This window comes from Chenopodium quinoa, unplaced genomic scaffold (genome assembly GCF_001683475.1).
Source record: "Chenopodium quinoa cultivar QQ74 unplaced genomic scaffold, ASM168347v1, whole genome shotgun sequence".
In the NCBI taxonomy this organism is placed as follows: Eukaryota; Viridiplantae; Streptophyta; class Magnoliopsida; order Caryophyllales; family Amaranthaceae; genus Chenopodium; species Chenopodium quinoa.
In genome coordinates this window covers 270,133-286,717 of record NW_018742953.1, presented here as the reverse complement: position 1 = coordinate 286,717, position 16,585 = coordinate 270,133, and the positions used below count along the sequence as shown (strand labels likewise).

At 35.4% G+C, this 16,585-nt stretch overlaps 1 protein-coding gene across 1 annotated transcript; it reads right to left on the bottom strand.

Moving 5' to 3' along the window:
- Positions 1-3,768: 3,768 nt before the first annotated feature.
- LOC110728696 (GTP-binding protein OBGC, chloroplastic) lies at positions 3,769-15,396 on the bottom strand. Its single transcript, XM_021908337.1, has 6 exons — positions 14,312-15,396; positions 9,284-9,557; positions 7,922-8,213; positions 6,077-6,236; positions 5,021-5,129; positions 3,769-4,397 (listed from the first exon to the last, which is right to left on the bottom strand). Exons 1-6 carry the CDS (start codon positions 15,334-15,336, stop codon positions 4,302-4,304), a joined length of 1,956 nt encoding a protein of 651 aa, XP_021764029.1. The 5' UTR covers positions 15,337-15,396; the 3' UTR covers positions 3,769-4,301.
- Positions 15,397-16,585: the final 1,189 nt, after the last annotated feature.

Genomic DNA, 16,585 nt, shown 5'->3' with positions numbered 1-16,585 from the left:
ATTGCAAATCTCCCACATTGATTGAGAATGGGAAATCAAGGTTCATTTCCCTATAAATACCACAGTTTTGGGATTTGGGAATAACACTTGAGTGGAACTAAAAAGGAATCTCCTTAGAAAAGTGAGAAAACCTTAAGTTCGTAATACTCTAGTTTTTATTGGTCAAGTCCCGACTAACCTTCTGGACTAGGACCGTTTGGGTCGGGTTCGTGGGTATGAGCCGTTGGAGACCTTCGCATTTGCGGGGTTCGGGTTTTGAAGTAAGAGCTCGGCATCGAGCGAAGCACTCGTCAAGGGTATGAATGTCTTTTCCTTTTCTCTCTTAATTGTTGTTTAATATGTGATTGCATGCTTAGTTGCCTTAATTAGTAGGCGGGTCTTGGGCGGGTTTCTCTTCCACGTAGAGTCGGACTCTACGAAACCCAACAAAGACTCTTATGAGGTTCAACATTATATTGAAAGGAGTTTCAATCCCATGTAACATGGCACATTGCTTAAAGATTCAATGCTTTGAGAAAGGTTGATGAAGTTAAGGGTTTGAGTAATGCTCCTTGTGCATCTTGCAAAGGATGCATCATGCATGTCATGGACACTGATTTATTTGATTCACACGTTTTAAGAATATGTGGTGATAGATTTCAATCGAAAAACCAATGTAACATTGGGATACAAATTAGACATTCCTAAATTCCTTGCGCAAGGATGAAGGAAGATTCTTAGTGTATGGAGATAAATATTATTATTATAAAATATAGAAGTTGCAAAATTCATGTTTATGAGAACGTTTCATGAATTGTAATAACTAAACTATTTCAATAGCCTAAAGACACAAAAGGCTTATTTGAAATAACATGATAGTGGATGGTTTTGATTGTGTGCTAGGGAGTCACAATTGCAAAATCATCAATCATGTTTCCTTATGTTTATCAATTGAAACAAAGTTTGAATCTTATTTTAATCATGGTTTAGTAATAAATAAAATGTCCAAAATAATTTTGAATTGTTGGGATCATCAAATACGTCATTTGGTGAATGAAACCCCACAGCTGAACTAAATTCATAAATTATTATAAGTTCCTAGTTCGAAATCATTAAATTGGACATAAATGATTTCAATGAATGGACTGGCATGTAAGATTGATTGGATAGCGCAATTTCATGGGTTATAGGGGCATAGAGATGCTCGGTCAATCACATGGATATGCATGAATGATGCATGATCGAACTATTGACCTACTTTGAAGTTCAAGTATAGAGCTACTGAATATATTAGTGGATTCCTCAAACATGAGTGGAACACTAATTTCATTCAATGATTGATTTAACTGTGGCACATCCAAACGTCATTCCATCAAAGGGGACTATAAAAGGTGTTTCCTAGTTACTTCAAAAGTTGAGTGGAAGCTTCTATTGCCACAAGATTGTGAGTTTACCTATTCAATTGAGAATGTGTCATGGCCCCTTGAAGAGGGAGAATTTAGAAAATGCATGGCCGTGCTCAAAGGGATTACATAGTAATCATTTGTTTTTGCAATTCTAACTTAGTTTTCAAGAAATGATTTGTAGATTAATATGATCACGACATGAGATGCAATCATATTATCAAATCGACACACATTGACTTAATGAATTTGAATATTGCACTCTTGTCTCAGACAAGTGGGAGATTGAAGGATTTATGTCTTCGTCAAGTGCAATTACTACGTATGTCATGGATCACTATTATGGAGATAATAAGTTCATTCTTTTGGGTCATCATTGTCTGTTGCTAGACGTGATAAATGATCTTTAGGTTAGTCAAATAGTCCAAAGCATAATAGAATGGATCCTATAAGGTCACACATAAGGGTCATGGATAAAACAAAGCATGAAGCCCATTCATGGACCTCATGAGGTAATGACAAGCCATATAAGAAGTAGGGCTAGAGTAGTTTGGGTTGGATTAGGAGTTTGGGCCTCACATGGAATCTAATTATATATTAGATATATAAGTAAAGGCCTTGCCTAGGTTAAGTATACAAGTCACAATTAACCTAAGCAATAAATTGTGAAGCAAGCAACTAATTTCTCCCAACCCCTCTCACACACGCCTCTCTCTCTCTATCTCCCCTAGTCTGTACAATACGTACCACCAGTGCACGGTGATTGCTCGGCGGTGGTGGTGGTGGTTCGTGGCTTGTTCGTTTCCTCCCCTCTCTGTAGAAGGTGGCTCGAAGTGTTCGTGCCTGACTAACTAGCATTAGTGGAGGTGCAATCCTAGCCCGTGGACCATGTAGAGGAGCAACACTTGGGGCTCTTATTCTCCTATTCGTTCATGGTCGATCGCTTGTGGAAATCACGCATCAAAGGTATGAATTATGTGATTCTTTTTGTGTTATGCTTGTAGATCCTGTTTAGGTGCGAACGAATATGATTCGTGAAATTCCGCAATATAGTACCTAAAACCCTACAATATAATGGATCAAATTATGGAGATAATTAAGTTCTCTTTTTTGGGTCGTCATTTTATCATAGCTAGAGGTACTTATGACCTTTGGACTAGTAAAACAGCCCAAAGCCCAATTAAACGGATCCTATAAGGTCACACAAAGGGCCTAGATTGAGCATAAGAAGAATAGGCCCATGTTAGGCCTCATCACTCTAGGTGGCCGGCCATATGGAGTAGTTTGGAAGGTTTCGGGCTTTCTAACCTAGTCTAATTATAATATGATTATAAAAGGACTAAGTGCCTAGGGTTATCACAACACAGTATTACTTTTATCAAACCCGAGTTAGCAAACACGAAACCCAACCCCTCTCAAACTCTCTCTCTCTCACGGCTCTCTCTCCCCTCCTTGCGCTGATGTGTGTAAGATGGTGGTGCGGTTGTCCGCAAAGGTGGTGATCGTGGTGTTTCCCTTCATCCGACCAATCTAGCATTGGTGGACGGCTCATTCGAATCTCGTGGACTAAGTAGAGGAGCAATCCTTGGGGCTCTATTCTCTCCCTAATTGTCAATCAATTTGCTACGTGGAATCACGCTTCAAAGGTATAATTATGTGATTCTTTGTGTGTTATGCATGCGATCTTGTTTTAGGTGCGTATGAATAGATATTCATGAAATTCCTCTTAGAGTACCTAATTCCCTACAGTTAGCCCCCCCCCCCTCCTCTGATGGCTAGGAAGGTTTCGTTTAGGGGTTTCAAGTGGGTGGGAGGGTTTTTGAGAGTGGTTGAGGTTTTCATTGGTGGTGGCCAGTGGAGATGTATAAGGAGTAAGGAGTGGCAGTTCTTCAGGTGGTAGCGTTTAGGTGGTTGCGATGGAGGGGTGATAAGGAGGGGAAGGAGGAGTCTAGAGAACAATGGCACCATGGTGGAGGGGAATGAGGAGAGAGAAGGGATTTTAATGTCATGCGTATCACATGATAGACAAAACCGGAAACTTTTTGTCAATGGCCGAATTTTATCAAAAGTGCCAGTGTCACAAAAATTTTAAAATAAGGTCCAAATCTGCAACTATTTTCATATAAGGACCTTTTAAGGTCCTTTCTCACAAATTACTCTGTATTTGTTGGGCGCTTCACATGCTACTCACCCAAAAGCAGAGATCTTTACGTTATTTTGCACGTTATTATTAACTGACCTACGAATGGCTACAAGATTATAGTTCTTGCTTTCTTTTGTTCTTGAGTTTTAAGCTTTGTAAACCATAAATAATACAAGTAAAAAACACCAATAGTTTTCTATTTCACTTGAGTGTTGAGTACGCAGTGTCTCTGACTTAGGTAGATATACCAATATAGACGCAGTTCGATAAATGTGAATATCTGGTTTCAAAAAAAAATGTGAATATCTCTTGTACAAGATCATGCAAGCACATCATATCCTAATATTGCAAAGAATCAAACTAGATATACTAAACATACAACAGCCAACTACAGAATTGAGCACATATATACATAATTAGTAGGGAACTCAATGGAATTAACCTCACTTGTTTTTACTTAAGAAGCCACAAGGAACTTCAAACAAAAGGAGATACATAAAATCAACTAACATCCTAAAAGCAAGACTCATTTGATTACCTTGAGGTAAGCATATCAGAAGAAACCTTGTTGGGAGAATGGGGTGCCAAATTCGATCGATAGCAGGATCAACTAGCCATAGCTAGAAGACAGGCCAAGTTGGCGTTTATATTTTGATAGATATTGAACAATATTGCGATAATTTAGTTGGTGGATTTTCCAATCATGCGTCCTCTTAGATGCCTTGTCCATTGCATGCTAGCATTGTCGGCTAAAAATCGTGTAACAGATGGATGGATCACTTCCAGTTAGGCCACCTGATTGAATTTGTTGATCTATTCTTTGCACCTGAGGAGCCAGTACTTCCTGGAGCATTGTACCATATCCTCACCAACTGCATGATGGAAAACAATTTGTTAGGATGCATTTGGCAATAGTAAATAAAACTGGTAAACACAGAATCTTTCCGTGACTCAGACAAGATAAGAAAAAGCATGATTAATCAGACTCATCTACCTACAAACCTAAATTACCTGATGCACAAAAAACAAACCAGCACAAATTGTTATAGATATTTCCTCCTTTCTCTTTTTTCTTCTTATTTATTGTATCAACAGAAACTAAAGAAAAGGGAAAGTTAGTGAAAAGTGGTTCCCTTTTTCACTTTTCAAATTGGAAAAATAATTTCATCAACAAATATGTGTATTATCAAATATTATAAATGGAACCATATGGTGGGGGTGAAGCCGTAAAGGAGAGTAAAATAGAGAATTTTCTTTACTATAAAAGAAATTAAGCAAAAGTAGGAAAACAAAAACATACCTAGACGGAAGGTAGGAAGATCAAAAGAGAATAAAGGGAGAAGAATTCATGGAAAAAGTAGAGAATAAACAAGATACTAACATAATATGCAACAAATTTAGAACATGATTTCAAAATAAAAAATATTTTAATAAAAATTTTAAGGCAAGATGAAAAAACGGCAACAAAAAATAGAGTATAAGTCTTCCAACGTACCCCTGCTATGTTAACACTATCACCTTCCTTCACACCCCGATCAATCAGAGATTTATTAACACCACAAGCCTCAAGAACATGTTGGAACCTTTTCTCAGAATCCACATACCTGTTACAAAACACAGATGTTAGGAGCGGTTTGCAATTTTACACAACTTAGAGGTAGAACAATGGGCATCCACCCGATGATTTAGGCAATACCCAACTAATTGAAAGTCTTCAGATTTTCAAAGAAAAGGTGAAGAAAGAAAACAATCAAACTAAAATAGCCTTTTCTCTTGTACAATTTGAAAACATGTAATTGATGCAACTACAATAAGAAAAAATCATGGCCAATAATCCAATGCAACAATTTTACCCAACTAATGCCCAATTCTTTTCACCTAATTTTTATAATATTGTAAATATATTTGTATTGATTGAACTATTACTTCGTATTAAGTATTGTAATATTTACTGATTAAACTGATGTTCCCTGATTAAACCTATTTTTAATCTATTCAGCCTTATTTTTACTAATTTCACTGATTCTAACATGTTATTACTGAATTACTGTGTATACATTTTTTTTAATCAAGGTACTACTTTTACTCAGTAAGACTAAATTTTATTGATTCAAACTTACTATTACTGATTTAAAACATATTTATTGATTCAAACTGATTTATGCTAAACATTGTACTTCAGATGAAGATAACAGGGCCTAAAAGCCAATAACTAGCTTTATTCCCTGCGCCAACTTGAATTTTTCTTAACACCCATATTCTATTTGACTGTTCAGATATTCAGGACTTTCAATTTCCTATCAACCAGTACAAGATTCTCAGTAGATCCAAAAAAATTTAGCTCCAAGGAGCACCTCCTTAGTACCACATTATATGCTCCAATGGGCTTAATTTCAATTCTAGGTACTTTCAGGCCTATGAAAGTTACACATGGCTTCCTCAGAGATATCTCCGATCGTGTGTAAGATGCGAAAGTAAGGCAGAAGAATGCATGCATTAGAATCATTACAAGATTAATTTATATAAATTGATGCAAGTATTGTGAACATACTGCCAATTAGTCATTTGAACAAACCGCTCCAATCCATCACCAACCACATGCCACGTCTTTGAGCTACTATCATGAGAAATCTCAAAATCATTTATAGGGACAGCTCGTTTCTTCTTTATCTCCTCAGCCACATGATTAAGATTGATAGGAGTAGCACAACCTGTAATATAAAGCATTATTTTGTAAATTAAATGTAAGGCAATAAACAAGTAACAGAGGAAATATATTTTCAATTTTTTTTTTCTTTGTTTAAGAATAAATAACAATGCGTGACTTTTTTAATCTTGATGGCTACCTTTGATCAGTTGGTGTTAGTAAAGAAGATAAAATAATTGATTTACAAAAAAAAATGAAAATAAAGGACTTTCACATATACTATTGACTTATACAGATTGACAGTCAAATCAGACAAAAAGTTTAATTTGGCCTATCAATATTGGATGCAGCAAAAGAGCCCCTGATCGATCTAAGGATCTTAATCCACACATCAACAATAAGTGAATAGCAGGGAAAGGGGGTCTTAAACCTTGTTCTGCAATCATCTTAGAAGGCTATTACAGTAATGATATGATGGTAATTCAGAAAGAGGTAAATTAAAATCTCTCTAGTCTGCAGGCAGATTCTTTTAAAGCCAGTCAATGTGTTCTCTCTCTTCTTCATTGTTGATTATCTTTCAAACTATTCCCTCCTTTCCTTACTTTGTGTCCACTTAAGCAAGTTGTCTTAATTTATCTATTCAAGTTATACAACAAATTATTTGTCACTTTACGCAAATCAACTGAGCTCATTTGCTTTGGTCTTCCCTGAAGATCTATAATTTGATAGCTTAGAGAGGTGTAGCCTGGAACCCGCCATAATACTGAAAAAAATTACTTGTCACCATAACATACCAATGATATATCTCTAGTTAGGTTTAAACTCCAATTTAACAACCAATAAAACTTAGGTTATGTTCTCAACAGCTGAAGGTGTTCTAATGTGAATTTTGCAACCTCTGGTTTGGTATAAGGTTTAATCTAATCAACTTCTAGATTTGACTGAACATTGACTGTATTTTTATGCTGATATATAAGAGGAAATTATCAGGTGAGATCTTGTTAGATTCATTTTAATGTGTAATTTTGATGATTTAAATAATTTTTATTAATAAGAAATTAATAAGCAAATGAATAATAGATGTGATTCCGATAAGAAATTAAGAATAGGCAACAATTTTAAGGACTAGGGTGAAGAGTACATAACTTTAAATCATTTAACAATCATTTTGTCCCACAAAAAAATCCCATTTCCCTTGGACTCATAGTTTTAGGAGAGTTGTTGGTAGGGCCTTGTTGAGTGTAATTGAATGTAGGTGAATTAAAACAGTAGGCATTGTTTATTCTTTTCACAGAGGGACCATTTAAAATCAACCCACGAAGGAAGAAAAATAAAGCAATTTAATAATTAGTGGACACAACTTGATGGAGAAATGGAAAGTTTATTGAGGGACAAGCATGGGGAGAATGGAAACTGTTATGTGAGACAGGAGTATGAATGTATAATATTCTGATTTACTTAAGAAAGAATGGAGGAAGATTAAGACCATGAATTATTAAGAGCTGGTATGATATTAACAAAAATGGTGAATCACTGTACAATGTCCATTCAGGAATGTCAGTTTGTGTAATGCGAAAGAACCTAATTGATTTTGGCGCCTTCTTTCTTTGTTCACTGATTTTGAAAAAAAGAATTGGCAAGACCGCAGCGGAATATGGTATGATTCATTTTTTCTGGATAAAATAAAAGTTCTCCACTAACAGGCTTAATCTTATTAAAAGCAACATAGAGAAATAACAAAAAATTTACCTTCATCTTCTTTGACAGCCTCCTTAAATTTCTTTACGAACTCATAGGCAGCGCTAACCACTTCATTTGTACCCTGGTTACTTATAGCACTCATACAGAAAGGTTGAATATCCTCGGCTAATAAATGTTCCCTAAAAACTTCCCATCTTTCAGAAGCTTCTGGAAGATCCATCTTGTTAAAAGCAACAAGATAAGGCTTTTCGGCAAGTTCAGGGTTAAACAATTCAAGCTCCAGACGAATTGCGTCAAATTCATATTCTGGCTGCGGAGATGAACCATCAACAACATGCACCTGAAATGAAATGCAAACAGGCGCTCGTATCAGGAAAAGTAGAAAAAAACAGCTTAAGTGTACTCAACAAACAATAAAACATATAATTATTATAACCCTCGTACTTTGAATTCTTTAAGCTTTTTACAATGAAAACAAGAATGTAGTTATAACTAACATATAATTAATTAAACAGCCTCTTCTTTTTTTTTGGGGGGATCATCATGTTCACATTTCTAAAATTGGTTATGGGACCCCTTGGGTCCAGATCATGGGTTCAGGCTGTTCAGCAAGATAAGATGCTAAAGTAACCCATAGTAGGATGCAAAAATCTGAGAAAATATAGAAGTGAACTTCATCCGTAAGATTAAATGATTGAACGATGCCCAGATTCATATACTACACTAATTCCTGATGTAAAAACATATAGTTTATTATAAGCAACACATTGCTCATAACGTAGAAGATGCACGTATAGAAAAACCTAGCAGATTAGCAGGACAACAGTTCCCTATATTATCCAGCAGTCAAAAGACATCACAAGTCAGAATTTAACTCATCAAACATCAACATCAAGTTCCTATTGTGGAAGGTAAAATGGCATTTCAAAATCCAGATCTAGATCTTTCTCATAAGATAGGAATCTAATTTTTTCTTTCTTCTTCATTCCTATTACGTTCAGGAAACATCATTTTTGCCAATTCAGAAAAGACATTGACAGGTTCAACCATCTTCCTTACCCACTAAATACAAGTAAAATTATTGGTAATTGAAGTGTAATACAAATTTGAAACTTAGAATTCCAACGGTCATTTGCTTTGTAACTCAAACTATCATGTCACCTCAAGTACTCATGTCGGATTATGTGATATCCTCGACAGTCCGACATGGACTGAACACGTGACACAGACCATATTTTTTTACTAACCCAGTGAGACACTTGGATGCGTACTCATGTCCGACATGATGTGTGGTAACAAAGGTCAGCAATATATTATGTCAGACAATTGATTGTTTATTTATTGTTTCAAATCTGTAACTAAAATGCTAATAATTCATATAGCAAGGGGGATTTCACAAATGTCTTGTACCAGGACAGAACATCTTTCAGTATGTCGCAGAAATTCATGGCCTAAACCAAAACCTCGATGTGCACCTTCAAGTAAACCTGGTAAATCAGCTACAATCATTGTAGAATCATAATCGAATGAAACTACACCAAGATTAGGAAGTAGTGTTGTAAAAGGGTAGTTTGCTATTTCTGGTCGAGCAGCACTTATCACGCTAAGAAGTGTGCTTTTTCCAGCATTTGGAGCACCAATAATTCCAACATCAGCAACTAGCTTGAGCTCTAACTCCAACCACCTAATTGCAAAAATTCGTTAATCTCAATATCGACACGCCATGTAAAGCCACTAATTGCATATAAGTAGAATAAGAAGAGAGTAAAAAACAGCATCTACTTCTAAGGACCAGCAATATACATTTTGCTACCGTATTATGGAAGAATAATTAGGCTTGTATGTATCTTTATAATATTACATTGTTTACCAAAGCTTTATTATGTTAGGAATCCCTTTTCTTTTTACTAAGATTCCTGTACTTCTAATGTTTGGCATGTAAATATCAGTGCTAGGTTGTATATATACTTAATTATTAATAATACAAGATTCCTCAAATTCTACATGGTATAGTGTGCAGGTCTTTCGGATGCTAAGCCTGTGCCATTTCCAATTTAGACGAGAGGTTTTATCCAGAGCCCTATAGGTGCTTGGTTGAGCGCCTCATTTATCTGTTTGACACACACCCTGATTTAGTTGAGCGCCTCAAATCCAGGAAAGAACACTAGAAAGCAATGAATTCTAAGGCATCTATGTGGTACATCAAAAATGTGCTTTTGGTTCAAAAGATCCTATGTTAAAGGAATAACCATTAATAGCAGATATGGTAAATGATGTTGATTCACGAAAGTCAGTATGTGGTATTATGAGGACTTTTGAAGGGGGAGCTATATCATGACAATCAAGGTTACAAAAATTTGTTGCTTTGTCAACAATAAAAAAGTAGGGACTATTGCTGCAACAATCGAAGCTAGCAAAGAGCTCTTGTGGATGGAAATTTTCCTACAAGAGTTGGGATTCAAGCAAGAAAATTATATACGTTATTGTGATAGCCAAAGTGTTATTCATGTGGGAAAAAAACCTACCTTTGATGCCTGTTTGTAACATATAGATGTAAGGTAACATTGGATACAAAGAGAGCCTTTGAAGCCAATATGTTGTAAGCTATTAGAGACAAAAATAACATTATAGCTTGCAACAAGCTTGATTGAAGAGAAAGAAAAACAAGCTCCACTAAAAGTCTAACATGTGTAATAAATTTTATACTATTAATTATCATTTTCGTAAGCTACAATATGTTGTAGCTAACCACTGAAATACTTTGTAGCTAGAAGGTATATAGACTAAAATATTATAGCATGGGGTTTGATAAAACAAAAATAAAAAAATGGATGATTTAGGAAATAAAGAATGGGAGTAAATATAGGAAAAGAAGAAATAATAGAAGAAAATGAAATAAAAACATAGAGATAAATAATGCATATCATTCTTATTTAATGGTTAATATATATATATATATATATATATATATATATATATATATATATTGTGAAAACCCCTCGTAACATTTTTTTATGTGAGAATACTCTCTATATTTTAAATTTTTACTCTTGTGTTTTAAATTTTAAATCACATGTTCTGAAATTTTACAAATGTGTTCTAAATCTTAAATGAATTAAATAAAATTTTCTAAATTATTACTTACATGTTCAAAATCTTAAATTAGTTGTTCTTTTAACTTATATGTTGATGTTCCAAATTTGAATCGTGTGTTCTAAGACTTTAATCATATGTTCTAAATTTCACTCATGTGTTCTAAAATTTTACTCACATGTTCTAAATTTTACTAATATGTTCTAAATTTTAAATAAGGTATTTTACATTTTTACTCACATGAATCTTAATGAATGTTCGGAATTTTAAATCAGATTTTTTTAAAACATTACTCACATGTTCTGATTCTTAAATCAGATGTTCTAAATTACTTCCTCCGTTCTTATTTACTTGACCTATATCTTTTATCACGCTTGCCAATGCAAAACTTTAACAACCAATAACTTTAATTCTCCATAAGTAAAAATTATAGATATTAAATATTATGATAGTTCTTATTGAGATGAATCTAATAAAATCCCACATGAATATATTTTCACTTACATATAATTCACAAAAAATGGTCAAAGGAAGGGTGATTAATAGTGTAAAAGTCAAAGGGGGCCAAGTAAAAAAGAACAGAGGAAGTATAACTCACGTAGATGTTCTAAATTTTTACTCATATGTTCTAAATTTTTACTCATGTTCTAAATTACTCACATGCTCTAAATTTTAGATCTATTCTAAAACAAGTAAGGGTTCTCACAAAGAGACATAATCTCACCGGATCCCTAATATATATTAACTTCTAAAATTTAATTAGATTGTACTACACCTCCATTCTTTATGTTCTACTCACGTACTCTACACAATTTAAGAAATTGTTAAAGAATGTGAGTGGAAATAAGTAATGTAAGAATGAGAATGTAAAAAGATGAGTTTGTGTAAGGTAAGAGAGAGATGGAAAGGTGTAATTATTGTAAGGTTCAAAACATATGATGGAAAAGGGGTATGCCAAAAATAGGATAAAATAAAGTGAGTAGAACATAAAAGAACGGCCTTAAATAAAAAGTAGGTAAAACAAAAAAAACGGAGGGAATAGCACATTAATCAAAAATATAAAAACACGTTAAATTTGAAAGTATACCATCATATATTAGTTAACACTTCCTCCGTTCCCCAAATATTGTAACATGGGGATGAGACACAGTTTTTAAGAAGAAGGGGGAGATAGAGAGGAATAAACATAGGGACCAATGTGATGTGTAGAGAGAAAAAGAGAAAACATGTGCAAATAGGAAAATGTTACAATATTTTTGAACTTTCCTATAATGGTAATTGTTGCAATATTTGTGGATTGGAGGAAGTATTTATAAACGCAGCTTGCGTTATTCTCTTAACTTATACATATAAATTTACTAGCTTATTTTGTCTATAATTGAAAAGAAAGAGAATATTGTTTTCGCTTTAAGATTGTTGGGCCACCCAAGTCCCACATGAAAAGAATAAGGAACAATTACATTCCTTATCAGTGTCCACCTATCTCCATTAGTATTTTTAGGTAGGTGCACAAAAACAAAGCTATACGGGCTATTCCAAAAGCAAACAATATCATACAAATGTGGGGTCAAGGTGAGCATGCAACCAAACAAGTTGGATGATCGGGTCCAACGAGTGGTATCTGAGCCAAAGTTAGGGAGATGGACCTTTAAAAATGGTTGCATTTGCGTAATGTGGGAAGCCCACTACGATTGAAGATCTATGGTGCCTTATATCGAAAGTCTACCTAAGATTGGGGTAGTTAGGTGGTGTATTCCATGATGGTAACAATAGTGTTAGATGATTCCAGTTCAAGAGAGGCCATGAGTTATGTGGTCCTTGGTTTGAGGGGAGAATTGTCGGGGTGTCAACCCAAGTCCCATGTGGAAAGAATAAGGAAGGGTTATGTTCCTTACAAGTGTCCACCCATCTTCATTAGTATGAGACCTTTTGAAAAGATGGCCAAAAACAAATCCATGCAAGCTAGGCCGAATGTGGGAGTAGAGATGAGTGTGGGGCCAACAAGTTAGATAACCGAGGCCAACAAGAAACCGAGTTAGGAATGGATGGAAATCATACTTAGCAATAAGTTAACATACATCTTGCTTGAGTACTGTTTGGATAAAGATCACTCAAACACCTATTACACATGAATCAAGGTTAGAACTTAGAAGAAGCCCTACTTTACGAATGATTAGCAACCTTCCATAAGAAACTTGAGAAGACACATGCACCTCTAGGCTTACTTATGACCAGATGTTTGTCCTCTATAAACTCCCTCTTCCACAATGAATTCAAAACCTTATTGAACACGTGGTTTTCTATCAAAATTTACAGTTCACAAGCCACAATTCACAATATTTACAGAACCATGATGATTTAGTTGTACTACAGACTAAAGCCCAACAAGAATTTTAATATTAGGAACAAGTATATACGTAAATTATATAGAGGAAATAAAATTTTATAAGTAAAAATCTATACCATCCAATTTCAGAAAGTCAGACATGAAACTAGACATTTCAACCGCACATAACCTATGCACTGGAAAGTGTTTGTTCCTAGTTGCAAGGATGACAGCAGTGGAGTGCTATAATCCCAAACCTCAAGGAAGCATGTTTGATCTACCCTCCTTGTTTTGCTCAAAACATATAAATGATAACATTGAAGAGGGATAGAGAAACAAAACTGAATAATGGAAAGTTCAAATCATTACATCATATCTAGATATAATATCTTTAATGAAGGTTCTAAAACCAAACCATGTCTCCTCAAAGCTGATGTCAACTAAACTGCTGCTATCTTTGATATGTTTGATGTGCCCTACCCTATTCTTCCAAATGCTTTATCGACACCCTCCTCTAAAGCACATTGGTTACAAATTTGTGATGAAAACCACATTGATTGCATGTGTAAAATCACCAAAATTAAACTTTCAATTTAGTATCTAACGGTCATAGACATACTAAGTATAAGATATTTAGACATACTATATTTGACTATAAACATAGATTACATACGGAAGCAGTCGATACCATCTCCAACAAACATGTTACAAAGGGCAATTTTTTTCTCAACCATCCTCATTGCCTTGTACTCCCCCTCATCTTACCCCAAGAGAAAACAAAAACAGTTAAATCATAAACACAAACACACAAGTAATAAAAAATTCCCAAAAACAGAAGAAAACATTAAGGTTAGGCTACGAGCAACAAACAGATCAAAAAACTGCAAAAGGATTTGACCAACATTTTAATTTTAATAGTCTATCTTACTAATTAGAGAGCAACAAGCCAACAAGTACTCATAAATCAGAACAACTAGAAGTAGTATACTATCAAAATTTTAAGAAAAAAGGACACTCACATTTCAGGACCTTCCTCCCCATTTTCTGCAATCCTTGGCACCTTATTCATTCCCGACTTAAACGCAACATTTCCCCTGCCACCTCTACCGCCAGGCAAAAGCAATGCCCTCTGCCCTGGATGCAACAACTCTAACAACACTTGGCCTTCAACCCCATCATCCCTCGCCTCTCGAATCACAGTTCCCGGCGCAACCTTTACCACCACATCCTCTCCTTTAGCCCCATGCTGATTTCTCCCCTGCCCATGCGCCCCTCTCCCAGCCCTAAAATGCACACAATTCCTAAAAGGCAACAACGAATTCATTGCCCTATCCACCTCCACATACACATTCCCTCCTCTACCACCATCTCCCCCCGACGGCCCCCCCAACGGCACGTACTTCTCTCTCCTAAATGCCACCACCCCATTCCCACCATTTCCAGCCTTCACAAATATCTTCGCCCTGTCAAAACATCTCATCACTGCTGGAATCCCCTTCTCCTTCTCCTCCTCATCCTCCTCGAGTAAACCCTCAAATTCTTCGCCTTCGAAAATCACTAACTCACCATCTTCTTCTTCATAATCAATGTCTTCCTCATCAGAATCATATTCTTCCTCTAAATCTTCATCCTCATTATCTGGAATTTCATAGTCCTGATAATTAAACCCACTGAGATTTTCCCCATTTCCCAGCTGATCAAATTCACCCAGTCCAGTGCTAATTCTTTGCTCCTCTTCGAATTTCGGAACAACAGATGAATCAGAAAGCTTGATTTCTCGATAAGTGTAAATGAGAGAAGAGGCGAGAAAGTCATCTCTAGGTGGGAGACGAGTATAAGTGGTTGCTTCAATGGCGATTGATGATGTTGATGATAATTTTTCGTCTAAATTACTAGAATTAGATTTTGCTTTTGATTTTGACTTAGATTTTGATTTTGATTTGGAAAGGATTTGGGGATTAGGGTTTTTAGGGAGGTTCTTGCGGTAGAGTTTACTAGGGCGAGATAAGGCGAGAGGTGAGAAGGATATGGATACGGAAGACATTGATGTTGAGCAAAATTGAGAGTGAGAGAAGGTGCAACTGTGCAAGGTTCTGTACTTCTCGGGTTTATTATACTTTGTAGATAGACCAGGTCTCCACGTGTCTACTTTCTGTGCCAACAGAACGACTAATTATTATTCATACTCGAACAAAAATCCAACGCAACTACATCTTCTACCACACTTGGAAACCTCCCAACCCACAACCTAGTACTAGGGGTGGGACTTTTCAAATCGAACCGTGAAATCGCCCGTTACCGAACCGAATCATCACGGACCGATCCGTTTATAAACCGATAAATATAAATCGAAAACCGAACTGAACCGTTCAATATCAAACCGAAACCGAATTGAACCGCTGAATGTCAACCCGTTACGGACCGTAAACCGATAACAAACCAAACTGCGCAAATCCGAACTGAAACGAAATCGAACCGAATGGTTTATAAACCCGTTAATGACCCGAACCATTTATAAACCAAAACCGTTTAAACAGAAAAAAAAAAAAACCGTTTAAACCGAACCATTTGTAACCCGCTAACCGTTTAAACCGACCCGTTTATGAACCAAAACCGTTTAAACCGCACGTATAAACCGAACCGTTATAATCCGCTAACCGTCTCAACTGAACTGTCATAACCCGTTAAACCGTTAAAATCGAACTGTTTTCGAATCGCAACCTGTTTAAACTGATCCGATTACAAACTGCTTAATTCAAATTGAATTATTTACAACCTAAATGGCTAAATAGTAAATACAATTAATGTTAATAAATGTAGATCTAATCAAACGGCGTAGGTTTATACAAAGGTTTATATCACCTAGATCTAGGCCAACGGCATTATTAATATTGTTTCAGATTACTTATTTATTTTAATTACAAGATATATCATTTGTATCATTTTCATTCCAGTAATAATGCTAGTCCACCCAAATTATCTTCATTGTTCCTTCATAAAGATATTCATGATCATCCAATAACACTCAAAGCCTCAAAGATAACATAAGATTGGAGATGTATGAGATTGTGTTACACAAGTGGCATAAGCATTAGAATATTACTGTACTAGTCAATAAGGCGTACAATCATTCACATTATCACTTTATAAAACTTTCTTATACAAGTATTTTGTAAAGGGGAGGACTAAAATGTTTATAAAACACATTTTTTTATCTTTTCTTAAATTAAACCAGATATTAAGTAAAAGAATTTTAATAAATACGGAGGCATCCCAAATCTGAAGCCACAATT